Raw genomic sequence first — 15,302 nt, forward strand, 5'->3', positions numbered from 1 at the left:
ATGGAAACTAAATCTGGATCGCACCTTCTAATGGAGCTAGACAGCAGTGGAGATCCAGTAACTGCTCATGTATACAACACTACCTCTTAGATTCTCGATGCCAAGTTTCTAAAATCCATTTCACCACCAGCTATTTTAAGAATGCTAAAAAAAAATTGCATTTGTCTTACTATTCAAGGTTGCGTCATGCCAAAGGAACCATATGGATTAAATTGTTGCTGGCAAATCTTTTTGGATCAACACATTCTCGGAGAAAACTTTGTACTATATCCATTTTCTTTAAAAGTTCGTACAACATGATGCAAGAAGCAGGATGTTCGCATTAAAAAATCTATCTGCCTTAACGACCTTAATCCACTGTGGTTATATTTGGTGGCAATAAGCATTTCGGTTCCCTTTTTTGGTCAGATATGGATCGAGTTACGATCCGAACAAATATCAAGAGACCTGGCTGTGGAAAATTGCATTTTCCAGTCTGTAAGCTCAAAATGGGCACCAAACCTGTGAATTTCTTGATCTTAAGGTTGAAGTCTGTCGAGTGCCAACTTATAGCATTGTAAAGTTATGTAATTTCCTACATCGCTCTTTTAGTTTGACACTATTGTCTCCAGAGAAAAAAAAAAAAGAATACTATCAATGTCAATAAGACTACTTAAGATTTTAACTAAGTTAAGAGACAAAGATAAAGGTAAAACCTTATTCCACTGCATGGAAATCATCAAGCCCTTATTAAAAATTGGGAAAGATGAGGTGCAATTTTGGGTTTACTATAAAAGACATAGGCCCTTAAATGAGAAGTTTATTTCCACTTCTTACACACAAGTTCGTTTGGAACCCGTTTGAGGAAGAAGAAGGGGAGCAGGAGGTTTGACAGATCTGCTAATATCCTTTCTGGTTCGTTGTTGATTAGTTTCAATTGATGCTTCACTATGATTTTCTCCTACCCTCTTATCTATCTTAAAATTTAACCGATTCTCGCATCCACATAGGTTTTTGTCTCGCATGGTAATGGAAGCACAGGCGTCACGGAATTTCATGGTATGTTTATTGACTCTGGCATGATTAGGCCTGAATATTGCGGCTTGCATGGGTTGCGTACCTTATTGGTGTGTTGAATGTATGGTCGCATTTCTTGTTATTTAGGTTCGGTTCGTTCTTTACTAGTGTTGCACAGTGAGCGTGCTGGTCATTGCTGCACTGCTTTTTTTTTTTGGGTTTGTAATGCTATTCGATGATTTTACAGGACGTGATGAACTCTGAGGTCTCTACTTGCCCAATTTGCCTTGATGGTATCAAACAAGAAGCATACCTGGATCACTGTTTCCGTAATCTCTCTCTCTCTCTCTCGCTCTTCTCTCTGACACACATACACATTAGAGTGAATTCATGCATTTATGGAATTGTTTTGCGGCTTTTGCCCACAAAAATGCTGATAAAATAGTTTAGATCTTCTGGTTTTCTCTTTTCATGACATCTACTCAAGCGATTGTATATGCGTGAAATTTATATTATCTTTCTTTTGATTATCGAGTATGTGTGTTTTTTTTAAACAGTTATAAAGCAATTCGAACAGTACTGCTTAGTGCAGCTTATTTTATCAGTGAGCGCGTGCACACCCAGGCGTCTTTGGCTATGCCGATTTATGGTTAGGATTAATGCATGAAACGTCATCTTGAATTTTCCCAAATACACAGATTGGTGAACTTATCATCTGTTTATGGTCACCGAAAATGAATGATTGCTTAATTTTGCACATTCATGAACGCATGCATCGATAGATTCAATACCTACATGCTATGATAAGATCGCTTAGTGATTTTCCTTAGTTATCTTTTTACTTATTCAGTTGAACCATTTGTTATGATCCCTGAAACTTCATGACTTCATCAATTTTGACCTTATAGAAAGAGTTGCTTTGATATGTGCATTTATTTTCTGCTATTCTCACCGTTGCAGACAAATTTTGCTACCAGTGCATAATTCGTTGGGTAGAGGCTTCTACCAACCGAAGTGGCACAAGCAAGCCCCTACATTGTCCTCTATGCAAGGTGCCACTCTGCTCATTTGAACATCTAGCTTATGGTGGATGAAGTGTTTAGCTTTTCTTGCCTTCTCCGATATTTGAGTTTTGTCTTTGCTTTAGTATTGAATGTTATCAGTACATTCATAATGACCCAGTCAACAATTTGTCATTTTAATTGTCGTGGGATGACAATGACAGACATCTAAATTACTTGTAACTCTGGTCAGAGTTGGCTAATGAAGTCACAGGTTATTATCAACTCAGCTCAACTCACGGAATTCTGCCTATATTTGAAAATTAGAAAAATTAAAAGAAAGAAAGTCAAGGGGACTTAGCATAGAAGATAAAACATAAATTTGAGCAGCCTCATTCTAGTATTTTGAAATAATTGTTCCATCAAAATTGTTCTATATTGGCCTTCAATGCTTCTAGATTACTTGCCTTCATGGATTTCCTGAAGTTGACCAAAATGTGTTGTGTTAAAGGGCTTTGTGAGGACAATGCTTGGAGAAACAGTCTCATACCTTTAGAATGTAACTGGATATACAATCTTTCACATACAGTGCCACTGTGACAGAGTCAGAACCCTTTTTATTTGAGGTATGATCTTTTATATTAGGTGGGCTGGTTAGTTGCATCTGATAGAACTGATTCAAATGCATGAATTGTTGACTAATGGTCTACAAGTGAGGAAATAATCAATGAGAGATTAAATTTCTCAGTGTATCCTCTTTCCCTTGACTTCTCCTGTGCTGTTATCATGTGATGAATTTGCATTGGACTTGGCTTGATTTGGAGCATCAAGCAGAGACTATTGGTGCTTGATGTGATTCGGCTTGAGTAACTACACAGGCACAAAGGTTTTTGATCTTTTCTAAGATCAGGGGTGCTACAATTTTGAAGAAAAAAGATGGTGCATGCGCATGCTTGCATAAAGCTGGACAGGTTTAAGACTATCCAGTAATTTATCATATACGAAGGCTCAGCAATAGTTTCTACTATTCCTGCCAGTATTTAGAACCAGCTGTTTTTTGGTGTCTGATACATTAATTTATTCTACTGGTTTGCTGAATGAGATTTAACAATTTTATCATGGTTTTGAGAAGAAGTAGAGCTGAGCTGTAAATGACTTGATTTACGATCATTTGCAGACTGAGAATTCGTCCATAATCCATAGCTTTGTGGGAGATTTTTTCAACGACATTACATTGGCAATGATCCTGAGAGAAGGTTTGGTTCAAATTAATTTCGCTGGCTTTATGTACATGAAAATATGCATTTCAATATATTGAAGAAATGCATGTAACATGCATTGACTAATTTCAGATAGATGATGTATGGCTTCGTTTATTTCTTTTTGGCAGTTTCAGTCTATCAGATTCGCACAAGTTTAGATTGCGGTGCTATGGCAGTGATCCAGGCATGTTATACCACTAGTACATGCACAACTACATTTTTTATACCTTGTTCAAATATGTCTAAATATATCCCCTATATCAGCTTGCACTGTCTATATGTATGCAACTATTCATGTAGCATATTCCCGTTTTTGATCCATTTTTGGAATTTTGACAGATGGTGTTGTTAGTTCACTATGTGACTATAGTATAATGTTTTAAGAAAAACCGTAGTTGGTCCCTCTTAAAAGGCGGTAGCATGATGAAATGTAGGTCCTAACTTGAATTTATATAACATTCTCCTTTTTCTGTTTGTCTCTAGCAGGTGCCATTTATCAACGATTTGATCTTCTCAGGTACTGGAAACATTATAGTTATCTGAAACATAATCAGTGGCTGCATGTTTGGTTAAAGAGGGAACTTCAGTCTCTTGTTCAGGTATGTATGGCTCACATATTTTGGATCTAAATATGATATTTGAAGTGGTGACTTGGTTTAGTGCTGTCAAGGGAGTTTGTGAAGGGAGATAATTCTTTGTAAGTTTCACGATTTAGTTGTTGACTTGTAAAACTGATGCAGAATTTAAACTAACAACTTCATGGTAGGTTGAGAGAGAAAAAGTTTAGGCAAAGAGTTGTCTTAGCAACACAAGCAATAATCCTTGGGGGCTTCCGCACATAATAATGGGTGTTTTCTTAGGATGACTATTGAAAATTGGTCTGTTTTGGACCCTCTAGATTTCTTACACCTAGTCTGTTCCGTTCATATTTTACCAACTCAAGCAGCTGATATTGCTTATGTTTCTTGTACAGGTGGAAGATGTTGACGTCATTTTTCATCATATTCTTGGTGTGGTGGAATCCTTCTTAAGAAGGTGCACTTTTACCTTGCTTACTTCTAGAATCTGGTCTCGTTAGGCTCATTTGTTCATTCTAGAATGGTCTGTTTTGCACTAGGAATGAGTCTGTGGTTGAGGCCATACACCTAACATAAATGAAAATCTAGTTAAGCCTGTGGTTGGTTGCACTTGTGTTGCCCATTTCATTGTCAAGGGCTAATCCATCTGTTAGGACTTTGTTGCTAAATCAGAAGGCTAAGCTCTTCAAATCTTCAACTTGCCAGCATTCGTTAGCCTTCTTTTGTCAGATGTGCAGTAGAAGGGCTTTTCCTCTAAATCTATGGCCATATCTTGGCACCAGAGAAAGGACTCTCCTGTTCAGGGTACACCCTGAGCTAGGTTAAGCGAGATGTGAAATTCCAGTTTCGCTAAGGCATGTCTTAAATGCTTTTGTGGCTTAAATTTTTGTTACATTAAAAATTTAGGTAATAAAAATTCAGCCCACTAATAGGTTCTCATTCTTTAATTTTTTCGAATAACCAGGCAAATGTGAATTCTTGCATTTAATCAACTCAAGAAAAATCTTGTATGGACCTATAACATGTCCAGTACTATTCTTAGTTATATAAAAATCAAACTTGAAAGAAGGGCCGACACTCTAAAGAGATTTTACTAATTTTGATTTTGTTCTCTAATTTTGCTTTTAATTTTCTCGTGAGCTTGTAAAGCTAAATGTTTCATATAAGATGGTGCATAAACTGTTCAACCTTCACCACAGTGTTTGATGTGAATTGATGAATATTAGGATTTATCTTCGCTTATTGGCTTATGTGCCTGCATATGATGGTTGTCTAGCCTGTTTTCTAGTCGAGTAGGAGTCCCCAGTAATTTCAGTAGTCAGTTTAGCAATGCAAGTTAGCTTTTATACTTTTCGGGGCTTCCCAGTTTTGGATGACTTGGTCTGCTCATGCAAGGACAATTAAGTTCTCATGTTTCCTGTTCTGTTGATAGTTTTCTTGAGAGAAAATTTCTTGTGCTAACTGATGGAATCAAAATATTTGTGATGCTTTCTTTGAGTTGGAAGCTTATTCTTGAGCACCACTGGTGCACAAGTCTGCTTCAAGGAATGTTGAGCAGTTAGATAAAATTTCTGTTGTTTTTGTTCTGTGTCATCTCTTTCTTCTGATGGTATTACAGGAACGTTGAACAGTTAAGATAAAACTTCTGCTGATTTTGTCCGGCATCATCTCTTTCTATGGTATTACAGGATTCAAGAAGAAAGAAAAAGCATGGGTGAACAGAAACAAAGAGAGTTCAGGATGCTGGTGAGTGAGGCTGCCAGGCCTTTCATTTTTGAGAAATCAGAGCGCTTTGTTGATGAGCTGGAGCTCTTTCTTGCATCTGGTTTGAGTGTTGATGCTTATGATGAAGTTTACATGCAAAGTTTGGGGAGTTCCAGTGCAACAGATGAAACCGTGGAACCACAAGAACAAACTGCACAGAACATTTTATCAAATTTATATCTTGAAGATAGTGATGGCTGATTTGTGCCTTCCATTCGTTCGTATGTCTGGTTGTCACATATTTTTCTCGTGGAGAGTTAGCAGCGGAGGTCACGTCTATCACACGGGTGGTCGGGTTCGACTCTTGAAGGGTGTCAGTTGTCATTCCCTTACAACCTGTTTGGTAGAGGGGAAAAGGAAGGGAAGGAAAGGAAAAGAAGGTTAATAGAGGAGTTGTTTGGATTGAGGGAAATGGGCGGAAGACAGAAAAAAGTTGTTTGGCAAATGAAAATGAAGGGAAAAGAAGGGAAAGGAAAGTTATATTTATTTGGAATCCCTCCAAAACTGGAGAGGTTCGGAAGGAAAGTGGAGGGTGCATCTCAAAATGACCTATCTGCCCCTTCATGTCCTCTCTCTCTCTCTTGTGTGGTCATATGTCCAGACGTCCGTCCGTCTTCTGCTGTATTGGACACACACTTTCTTAGACGTGGGCGCACTAGTATCTTGTAGCACACTTTCTTAGACGTTGGCAGAAAATCCAATTTTATCAAATATTTACATTGAATTAACATGCAAAAACGGCAAACATTTTTCTTGGATAACAGCCCTATTCACGTGTGCTGCAAATACTTAAGGGATAAAACTTCTCAAACATGGTCTCATTTCAACTTAGCTATTAAATGAATCATGCTTAAAAAGTAGCTATTAAGATAAAGGGTTTAATTATGATTAATACATAATATATATGACATAAAAAAGTAGATATAGATAACAGGTGAAAGGGGTGTTAAGGCTATTTTTGTTAATTAAGTTAAATAATTTCTTTTTCTTTCCTTCCTATCCTATCAGATTCTTTTAATAGGTCATTTCTTTTCCCACCCCATCAATTTTTCCTTCCTTTCTTCTCATTTCATTTGGAGTTCCGAGGCCTCCCTCACTCAGAATGCGTTCCACAGGATGTGGGAACTTATGGGGGTGCGCATTTGGCATTTGTTCTGGAACACACCTTCCGGAACTGCGGTGTTCCTGTTCTGCCCTTTCAGGGCGAATCAAAGGCTCTTTAGATGGAACACATTTCACGCGGCAACAGGAGCCTCGTCAGATTCTATTTGTAGTTTACTAACGTCCAACGTTCATTGGGGAACCGAGCCAGAAAAAGAGCAGCAAAGCAATGGTGTTCAGTCCTCCATTACCATCTACCAATAGTGACAACGGTGGGAAGGGTACCTCATCTTTGAAGGGCATGGACATGGACAGGGCTTGGGGCGGTTGCCTTCCATTCATCCAAGGGGTGGCGGAACATTATCTGCAACCATTTTATGTAGCAGATATCCAGCCACTGCAGTGCATGGTCTACCGCAACTGTAACCTGATTTTTCTCTAAACAATGCTGGCTGACCGTCCTCTAGTGCACAAGCTTTTGGATTTCTATTCGTCTTTGATGCACCGTGCCAGTCAGTGACGTCGGGTTTCTGTCGTTAATGTTGTCGATCTGTTTGGCAAGAGCTGCTCGGCACTCTTTCTTTTTCTTTTTCTGTTCTTGAGATGATACAAGGTATCAATTTGTCGGGATACAAGATGTCAATTTGGCAACAGCTGTCCTTCTTTCTGTAGTTGAGAACTCATTAATCTGCTTCAGCGTGAGTTTATCTCACTGAATAGATGTCGATTTCGTAAGAACTAAAAATCGACAATTTCTTTCAGTGTCTTAAGGGGAGTCATCAAAATGTACAAGTAATCAAGCCAGGATGCAACTTTTTGAAGGGAGGAGATGGCACCAGCATGGCTAAATTTTGAAAAGAGGCTTCAACAACAGTTGAATCTTAGACTGTAAATCTCAAAGCAGCTGCAGAATTTTTGCTAAGTTACATTGCACCCTGCTGGATAATCGCTCCACAAGTCTTGGTTGCTCGAGAATCAGAGCCTTAAAGGTTTCAAACAGCCGGGTGATATAGAGAGGTGGATGATCCTAAATGCTGGCGAGCAGTATTCTGCAGAGATGTGACTGAAGTTAAGCCTTTGATTTCTGTTCGTTATAACAGTTCCAGTGAATGGAGCATGTGTTCCACACTCCCAATGGTCCCCGAAGCTAGAGGGCTCTGTCCTTAATGCAATCTGTTGGTTTCTTCTTTTTGCTTCTGCTACTCCGTTGAAGCTTGGCTATCTGCTGAAGAAAATATTTGTGGAGACAGGAGGTGGTGGTGACCCACCAGCGGAAAGAGACTCTATCACGCAGAGGACCCTTCTGAAAAGGCTATGGGGAGACAATGGTGAGCAACGACCGCTTCAGCTCACGCACCAAATGCCAGTGTCATCACGAGGGCTTCCCTCCCTCTTCATTGTCATCCTCTTATAAGCTCACTCATTTTATCTGCTCTTCAAGAAGGCGACGGCAATGGCGGGATTATCGAATTACGTGCTTGCGCTGGTGACTGTTTTTAGCTTCTTATTCTCCCAGCCGGTCTATGGTGGTGGCTGTGAAGAGGAGGTCATAAAGAATCATGCTGCGAGGAATCTACGATGCACAGAAGCTCTTCTTCTTCGACATTCGGCCAGGGAAGCTCACGATGGGCGTTGTACGTGCTTGTCTGCTGCCATCGACCATGCTCGCGAGGCGCAGCGCCTCGCACTTCCCTCGAGATATGAAGAAGTTCTGAGCAGTGTGGGGCGTCTGGTGGATTGCGTTTGCTTGCAAATTGAGCAAAATGCTTCTGTAAGAGATTGCTTTCTCCCTTTCTCTCTGTTTTTGTCTAAAACAAGAGAGGATAAGTTGGTCAGTGACGTAAAACGGGAGTACCATCTGCAATTACTTTTCAAAACCATCTATATCATCTCATTTTTATCTAAATGCAAAAGGCAAAACCCCGAACTTTCTACTCAAAAAATTGACAGTACAAGCCAACCTGAGGGAGGGATGGATTTGCCATGTCCAAAGGAAAAGAAGAGAACAGATTAAGGGCCATTGTGAAAAAGAAAGACAATCTGGAGCTACTCAATGACAAAGAAACCGCCATTTTCTTCATACTTGAACTCTCCCTAGATTAAAAAAACAAAAGCAGACTTTTTCTAACAGGTTTCCGTTGCTTTTGCAACATCTCCTCAGATTGGTGCACCACCACCAGGACGTGCTCTCAGTGACTCTTTCAACCAAGCGTGCCATCAAGCTCGACTGTCCTTCACCGTCATTAGAAACCTGCTCGTCCACTGCAACCCGCATAAGGCAAGCAGCAGGAGCAGCGGCGGCGAAGAAGGGAACTACCATTCTTCATCTCCCCTCCTCCCCAGAAAGAAGCTAAAACAAGTTGGCAGCTGCGTGGCCGACGGGACCAAATGCCAGTTCCTCCCCTGCGCCAAGTGGAAAAAGCTCCCGCGCTGCGCCGTGGGGTTCGCTTCCTCCGTCACGGGAGGCGCCGCAGGTCCTTACTTCACGGTGACCGATCCGAGCGACGACCCACTGAGCCCGAGGCCGGGAACCCTGCGTCACGCGATCGAGGCGGCGGGAAAGAGCCCCGGTGGCGGATGGATCAGATTCGACCGAGCGATGACGGTGGTGCTAGAGGACAGGGTGTGGATAGGCTCCAACACGACCATCGACGGGAGGCAGGCGAACGTGACGATCGTCCACAAGGGGCTGGTGCTGTACGGGTTGGAGAACGTGATTCTGGTGAACATCAAGGTGGTGACGACGGGCGCGAGCGACACGATTCACATATTCCAGGGGGCGAGGAGGGTGTGGATCGACCACGTGACGATAGAAGAAGGGGGGCTGGGGCTAGTGACGGTGGCGGGGGGGTCGACGGACGTGACGGTATCCAACTGTTACCTCAAGGACCGGAAATTTAGTATGCTGCTCGGCGCTTCCGACCTTGACCCTTCTGATAAAATCCTCAGGGTCACCGTCTACCGGAACTGGTTTGATAGCTCCGGCGAGAGGATGCCACATTGCAGGCAAGATCAATATCAATATAATGTATTTAGCCACAGTAATTTCAAGTTCACATTTATTATCTGCGATCTTGCCAACACAGAATATCATGTATATCTGCTCTCTCTTTCCCTGTCTCTGCTTAGTTCTATTTGCACTCGAACGAGGAAGGAAGAATTTCTAGAGGTTAGTGCGTAGTTCCATTCACAATCGAACTTGAAGAACAGAGGAGGATGTTTACAGATGATTCTGAAAATACAAGAAAGATGGGTCGTCCATGCAGATAGATTGTATGACGTAAAAATGATTCAACAAAACCATGAAGTATTATGCAGAAACACACAAAATGTACTGTATCATCTCCAAAGAACAACTTATAGAATGAAGTACGAAAATCGAATTCAACGCTCCTAGTAGAAAGTGATAGGAAAGCCATTGGAATGAGAAAAATCCCGTTTTTATCTGCCTGGTACATTACTATGCTGATATCATCCATCCGAAGAATTCAATTTTATGGGATTTTGGTTTTTTGCAGGTGGGGATATTGTCATGTGGCGAACAATTACTACAAACACTGGAATTACTACGCAATAGGGGGCAGAAAATATGCAAAGATACTTTCGGAGGCGAACGTCTTCGAGCCCGGAATCCGGCAGGAGGTCACGCCGTGGTTCGAGCAATTCAAAGATGACCTAACACCAACCATACAATCATCTGACGATCTCCTGCTCAACAACGCAACCTTTCATCAGTTCTTGCACAATCGCACCTTGGAAGAACCTAACAGGAAGTTCTTGAATTACCATCTTCCAATGTCACCCACTCATGCACTGGTCGACTTAGTGAAGGCGTGTTCCGGCGCCCTGCGGGGGGAAATTCTGGAAAAATGTCTTCACTTGCCGTGAACTCCGGACTCAGGTGCAATATCATTACACAAATTTTGTGCATTTATAATCTAGAGATCAATTTCTAACTGTGTTTTTCGAAATTCTAGCAGTTTGGTTGTGAACTTCATTGTCCAAAAAATTAGCTCTTAATTCACTTCATTCACATGTCTAGATGAGATTTTATGTTATAATGAATTTCAGAAGTTAATTGGAAATTCGGGAGAAAATGGATCAGCAAAAAAAGTTGTGTGATCCGTAATTGTATTGCACCTGATCTGGTTTTGAGGTGGGAGGCAACCCTCTGTTTCTTGTTCTTTCAAAACCTTTCAACGGTTATCTACAATTTCTTTTTCTCTCTAATTTGTAGCTCATTGAATTTGGATGTAATTTCTTAAATTGACAAAAAAGAAAGAAAGTTGCATGCTTCTCCGGAAAAAGGGATGCAGCTTCTCTGCTAATTGTTTGGAAACAGCCTGTTTGTTTAATTAGATAACTCTATTTAATGGATGGAGAGTAAAAGTTGATAAAGTCAGATAAATGATTTCCTAAATATGAAAATAGTTTGGACCATAATGCTAATAGGATTCACACCGGACTCAAACCTGCTATATTATCCGAGAGAAACAATTATCGACTACCGACTTGCAGTAGCTATTTTCTTATATAGAAATTAGTAAATTATAATATGAAACATTTGATAAATAAGAAATGTAATATTATAATATTCACATTATAGTTGTTGCATCCAACACCTTATTCTACACATGTATAGAATGGTGGAACCACGCAAAGATGACAATATACATATATGCATTTCCTTCCGTAGCAACTAGTCTATGACCTATGGCCTCTCTCTCTCAACCCTGCGTCCTCGGAATGGTTTCGAAAAATGCTCTGCACGATCGATCAGGTGCAACTGTGTCCGACCCCTTCATTTCAAGGCTGCAAACACGGGTGCTCTTTCTACCTGAAAATATTTAAGAAATTAAAAGAACAGAAATATCAATGAATCTCTCTCTCTCTCTCTCTCTCTCTCTCTCTCTCGCTCTCTACATATATATATATAGATAAAACCATTATTTCCAAGAATAATGGTGAGTGAAAGGAAGTTGTTTATACCAGGAAAGTGGCGCCCCAGACGTCCTCTTCAGGGGCGGGAACGCAGGTGACCTTGTTCTTCGGGTGCTCGTAGCTCTTCAGCTCTCCCCATCTCGTTGAGAAGAAACACCCTGCTTGCGTTCGTATGATATCAATTAATTCCCCCCACAAAAACAAAAAAGCCCAACTAGAAAAATCATACATAAATAAATTGTAATCGAATATATATATATATATATATATATATATATATATAATATATATATACCTCCTTGTAGGAAGCAATTATTTCCAATCTCACTATTTGCAGTAGATACCCATGGTGGTGGATGTCGACGACAAACATATTTAATGGCGATGATGATACAGACATCGGATCGAATCAGAGATTTTTCTTAAAAAAAATGGGTAAATCGGTACAAATACAATAGGTTTCTATTTTTTTGTCATAAACCAATACATGTAACTTTTTATATTGTTAAAAGCCAACTTAAGGAAAATATCACTAATGAATAACTTTGTAACTACAGCCAAGTTTCCCTTGAATAACTTTCTAATAATAATGATTCAAAAACAGTTACACAGTATAACAATGATGATGAAGGTGAAGAAGAAGAAGAAGAAGATGATGATTGGGGAAGAAGAAGAAGATGATGATTGGGGCTCACCTTCAGGAAAAGATGCAATGGACTTGCCACAAGAACCCCTAAGCAACTCCAACTCATCGGCGAAGGCCAAGTATCCATCAGACGTAATCCCCCAATACAAGGGCACCTTCCCACTTTGATCCTGAATAGAGACTTGATTGATTCAAAAAAATATTGTCATCCAAAAAAAAAAAAAAAATGAAACCTAACACTAATAACAGGGTTAGCGACAGTGGCGGAGTCACATATAAGCAGGTGAGGTGCAGCCGAGCCGAGCTCGAGCCGAGCTCGAGCCGAGCTCATGAATCAGCCTTAGACCTGCTAAAAGTGGGCTCATGTAGTCATGTTCGTCACAGACCCAACTCGGTCCATGGGACTGCTCTATCAATATGTCTCGATCTCGAGATTGAGCATGATCAAAGCCTGGTTCCTATGTTGATACTTACCGAGGCCACGAAGACGGCAGACGCAGAGTCGTCGAAGACGACGAAGGCGAAGTCGCCGCTGAGGTGGCTGACCACATGGCTGGGCGGGAAAGGCGCCCGGTCGCGCAACGCCTTATAGGCCTCGATCATCAGCACCGCCTCGTTCGCGCTCTTCGCAAGCCCGTACTGCTGCCGGAGGCTGGCCAAGTTGTCCAGCGTCCCCTTGAACAGGCAGAAGATCTCGTCCTTCGCCGCGAACACCCTGCACTCCATCACATCAGATCATCCTCGAGTTTCGATCCATTGTACTTACCATTTCGTTAATTACAGTAGAGGTCAGGTCATCAGAATGAGAACCGCCCGCCATGAGGGCTAGAAGATCTTGCAGTACCTGGGCATAAGAGGAGTTTGATCGCGATGGGTATAGGCCAAATAGGCATCGCCGTGCAGACGGAAGGAGACGACGTCGGCGGAGCTTTGGACGAAGCGGTCGAAGAGCAGAGACGCGGTCGTCTTCGGCGACGGAGTCCGGTTGCCGGCCGCCGCCAATTCGTCGGGCGCCGTCACGATCGAGCTGCTGAAAACACCCAACATTGTCACGAATGATGAAGAGCGAAAACGCACAGAGAAGAAGAAGTAGGAGGAAGTAGCCACGCTCCCTCGCTACTTATAGCAAGAGAAAATTGGCATGGCCTTCTCCACTGGATATAAAAATAAATGAAGAAGACGACAAAGGAGACGAGAAATATGTAAGACTCGGCGTTCGTCCTTTGTCGTTGATCGAAGCGATGAACGGCGTAAGCGGAACTTGACGAATTATGATTTGTTAGTGTGTGGTATAGCCAAAGCTCATCCCTCTACCCTCATAGATTATTACCCAAATGCCACCGAGCTTTTTGCTTTATTGCAGACAGGTCTGTGGCTTGGGGACAAATTGTCGTGGGCTATTGAACCTCATCTTTTTATTTTAAGAGAGTGTTAGAAGCAGTTTGGTACTAATAACAAATTGTTATTGTCTAATTAAATTGACTTAATATATAAAGTAGATTTTGTAACATATTGTTTCATAAATCTAATTAAATTTTGAGATAGAATCATTGAACATAACAATCTATTACAAGTACCAAACCATCTTTTGAAAACTGAATCTTCTCTCAACTAAATCAATTGCTATGAGAAAGGGTTTCCTGGGCAAAATTATCTACAAAAGAAAAAAACTTCTTAGAGACAAAGGATCAAGAATCATCACTGGTTGCCATAGATGCGTTTTCTCCCCAAACTAAAGCAGAGTAAATGAACTCTTCATACTAAAAAAACCCAAGAAATTGACAGCAAAAGATATTTTCCGATGCATAATCCCATTCACAAGACTATGAACAAGCCGTCGCCGGAAAAACTTTTTCCGTTCCCTGATAATTAAAAAAAAAAAAACGAGTTTTTCGTCTCAACTTTCTTGATGTGAGTGTAGAACAGCAACATAGCACTTCTCAAGAACCGCTAGGGGTATTTTAGTCATTTTCGCTTCCTTGTCATTAATTCATTAATGAGATCTTTAAATATGAATTTTTTCTTTTTGGAGAAAAGGATGAGAAATTGAGGAAGAATGTGAGGTCCCAGTTCCACGCTTGCAAAAGTTTTAAAATTTATATTTCGTGCGTAGTTTCAATCCAGTTGCTTAAAATTAATATTCAAATCCTCCTTACAATTTTGATCTATGGCGGACGCAAACAAGTTGTGGCTGCAAAAATTTTAAAAACAAGAAAAATGCTTTTCTAAGATTCAAGGCAGTGTTACTAAAAATTGGCTTGAATTTGACGACTCAAATCATATCGAACCCTTCTTAATTTGATACAAGACATGATTAATCAAGATGAATTCCGATCAATTCTGACCCGAATCGATCCAAATCCGATGTTAATTACATTGGATTTAAAGGTCGATTCAGAAGAGTCTAGTAAGCTGACAAATAGAAGATCAAATATCAAGCTTCTAACGTAGGAGCTGGATATCAGATCTACGAATATGAAGTCCACTGCTTGTTTGAATAGCAGGTCCGTAAACTATCGATTCTAGATTTGAAATCCGAGACTATCAAACACAACTGAGAAGGTACAACGTGCAATTAGAACACCGCCTCATCCTATGCCTTCATTGTTGTTTAAAAAATTGTGTGGAGTTGTTCCCCACTTAAACCTGTGGACATAAAGTCTTTTGGAATATCCTTACCTTGTTTGGACATGATGAGAAGACAGGAACTTGAGAGTTATGTTGTCCATTTGGATAGAGTTGCACAAGGAATCTTGGGATGGGATGGGCCAGCCCCCAGATTTATATTATATTGTCTTTCTGTGGGCAATGTGTATGTGTGTGTGTGTGCGCGCATGCACACAAATTTCTTGTTCATGCATCTTTTCTTGGGCACATGGATAAGTTGCATATTAAAACTTCCTGTGATCCAGTAAGTGAAGTAGAAAAAAACCCGAGGATGCTTGAGTCAACTAGAATTAAGAACCCATTTTAGGGCTTTGGATATCAAATCCGTTGCGTTTGATAGCTTCGA

At 40.7% G+C, this 15,302-nt stretch overlaps 3 protein-coding genes across 3 annotated transcripts; 2 read left to right on the forward strand and 1 right to left on the reverse strand.

Moving 5' to 3' along the window:
- Nucleotides 1-818: 818 nt before the first annotated feature.
- LOC116264553 (uncharacterized) lies at nucleotides 819-6,087 on the forward strand. The gene is given in 10 exon segments (XM_050080357.1): nucleotides 819-894; nucleotides 990-1,038; nucleotides 1,244-1,325; nucleotides 1,957-2,048; nucleotides 3,175-3,211; nucleotides 3,214-3,253; nucleotides 3,388-3,443; nucleotides 3,746-3,858; nucleotides 4,233-4,294; nucleotides 5,526-6,087. Coding segments are annotated over 9 exon segments (795 nt in total). The 5' UTR covers nucleotides 819-894; nucleotides 990-1,002; the 3' UTR covers nucleotides 5,803-6,087.
- Nucleotides 6,088-6,457: 370 nt separating this feature from the next.
- LOC116264552 (probable pectate lyase 4) lies at nucleotides 6,458-11,009 on the forward strand. Its single transcript, XM_031644849.2, has 3 exons — nucleotides 6,458-8,473; nucleotides 8,864-9,708; nucleotides 10,221-11,009. Exons 1-3 carry the CDS (start codon nucleotides 8,156-8,158, stop codon nucleotides 10,588-10,590), a joined length of 1,533 nt encoding a protein of 510 aa, XP_031500709.1. The 5' UTR covers nucleotides 6,458-8,155; the 3' UTR covers nucleotides 10,591-11,009.
- A 263-nt stretch (nucleotides 11,010-11,272) lies between these two features.
- On the reverse strand, nucleotides 11,273-13,419 carry LOC116264584 (stem-specific protein TSJT1-like). The gene is made up of 5 exons (XM_031644890.2): nucleotides 13,134-13,419; nucleotides 12,764-13,004; nucleotides 12,339-12,459; nucleotides 11,692-11,801; nucleotides 11,273-11,539 (listed from the first exon to the last, which is right to left on the reverse strand). Exons 1-5 carry the CDS (start codon nucleotides 13,334-13,336, stop codon nucleotides 11,504-11,506), a joined length of 711 nt encoding a protein of 236 aa, XP_031500750.1. The 5' UTR covers nucleotides 13,337-13,419; the 3' UTR covers nucleotides 11,273-11,503.
- Between the last annotated feature and the right edge of the window lie 1,883 nt (nucleotides 13,420-15,302).

Source organism: Nymphaea colorata, chromosome 11 (genome assembly GCF_008831285.2).
Source record: "Nymphaea colorata isolate Beijing-Zhang1983 chromosome 11, ASM883128v2, whole genome shotgun sequence".
Taxonomy (NCBI): domain Eukaryota; kingdom Viridiplantae; phylum Streptophyta; class Magnoliopsida; order Nymphaeales; family Nymphaeaceae; genus Nymphaea; species Nymphaea colorata.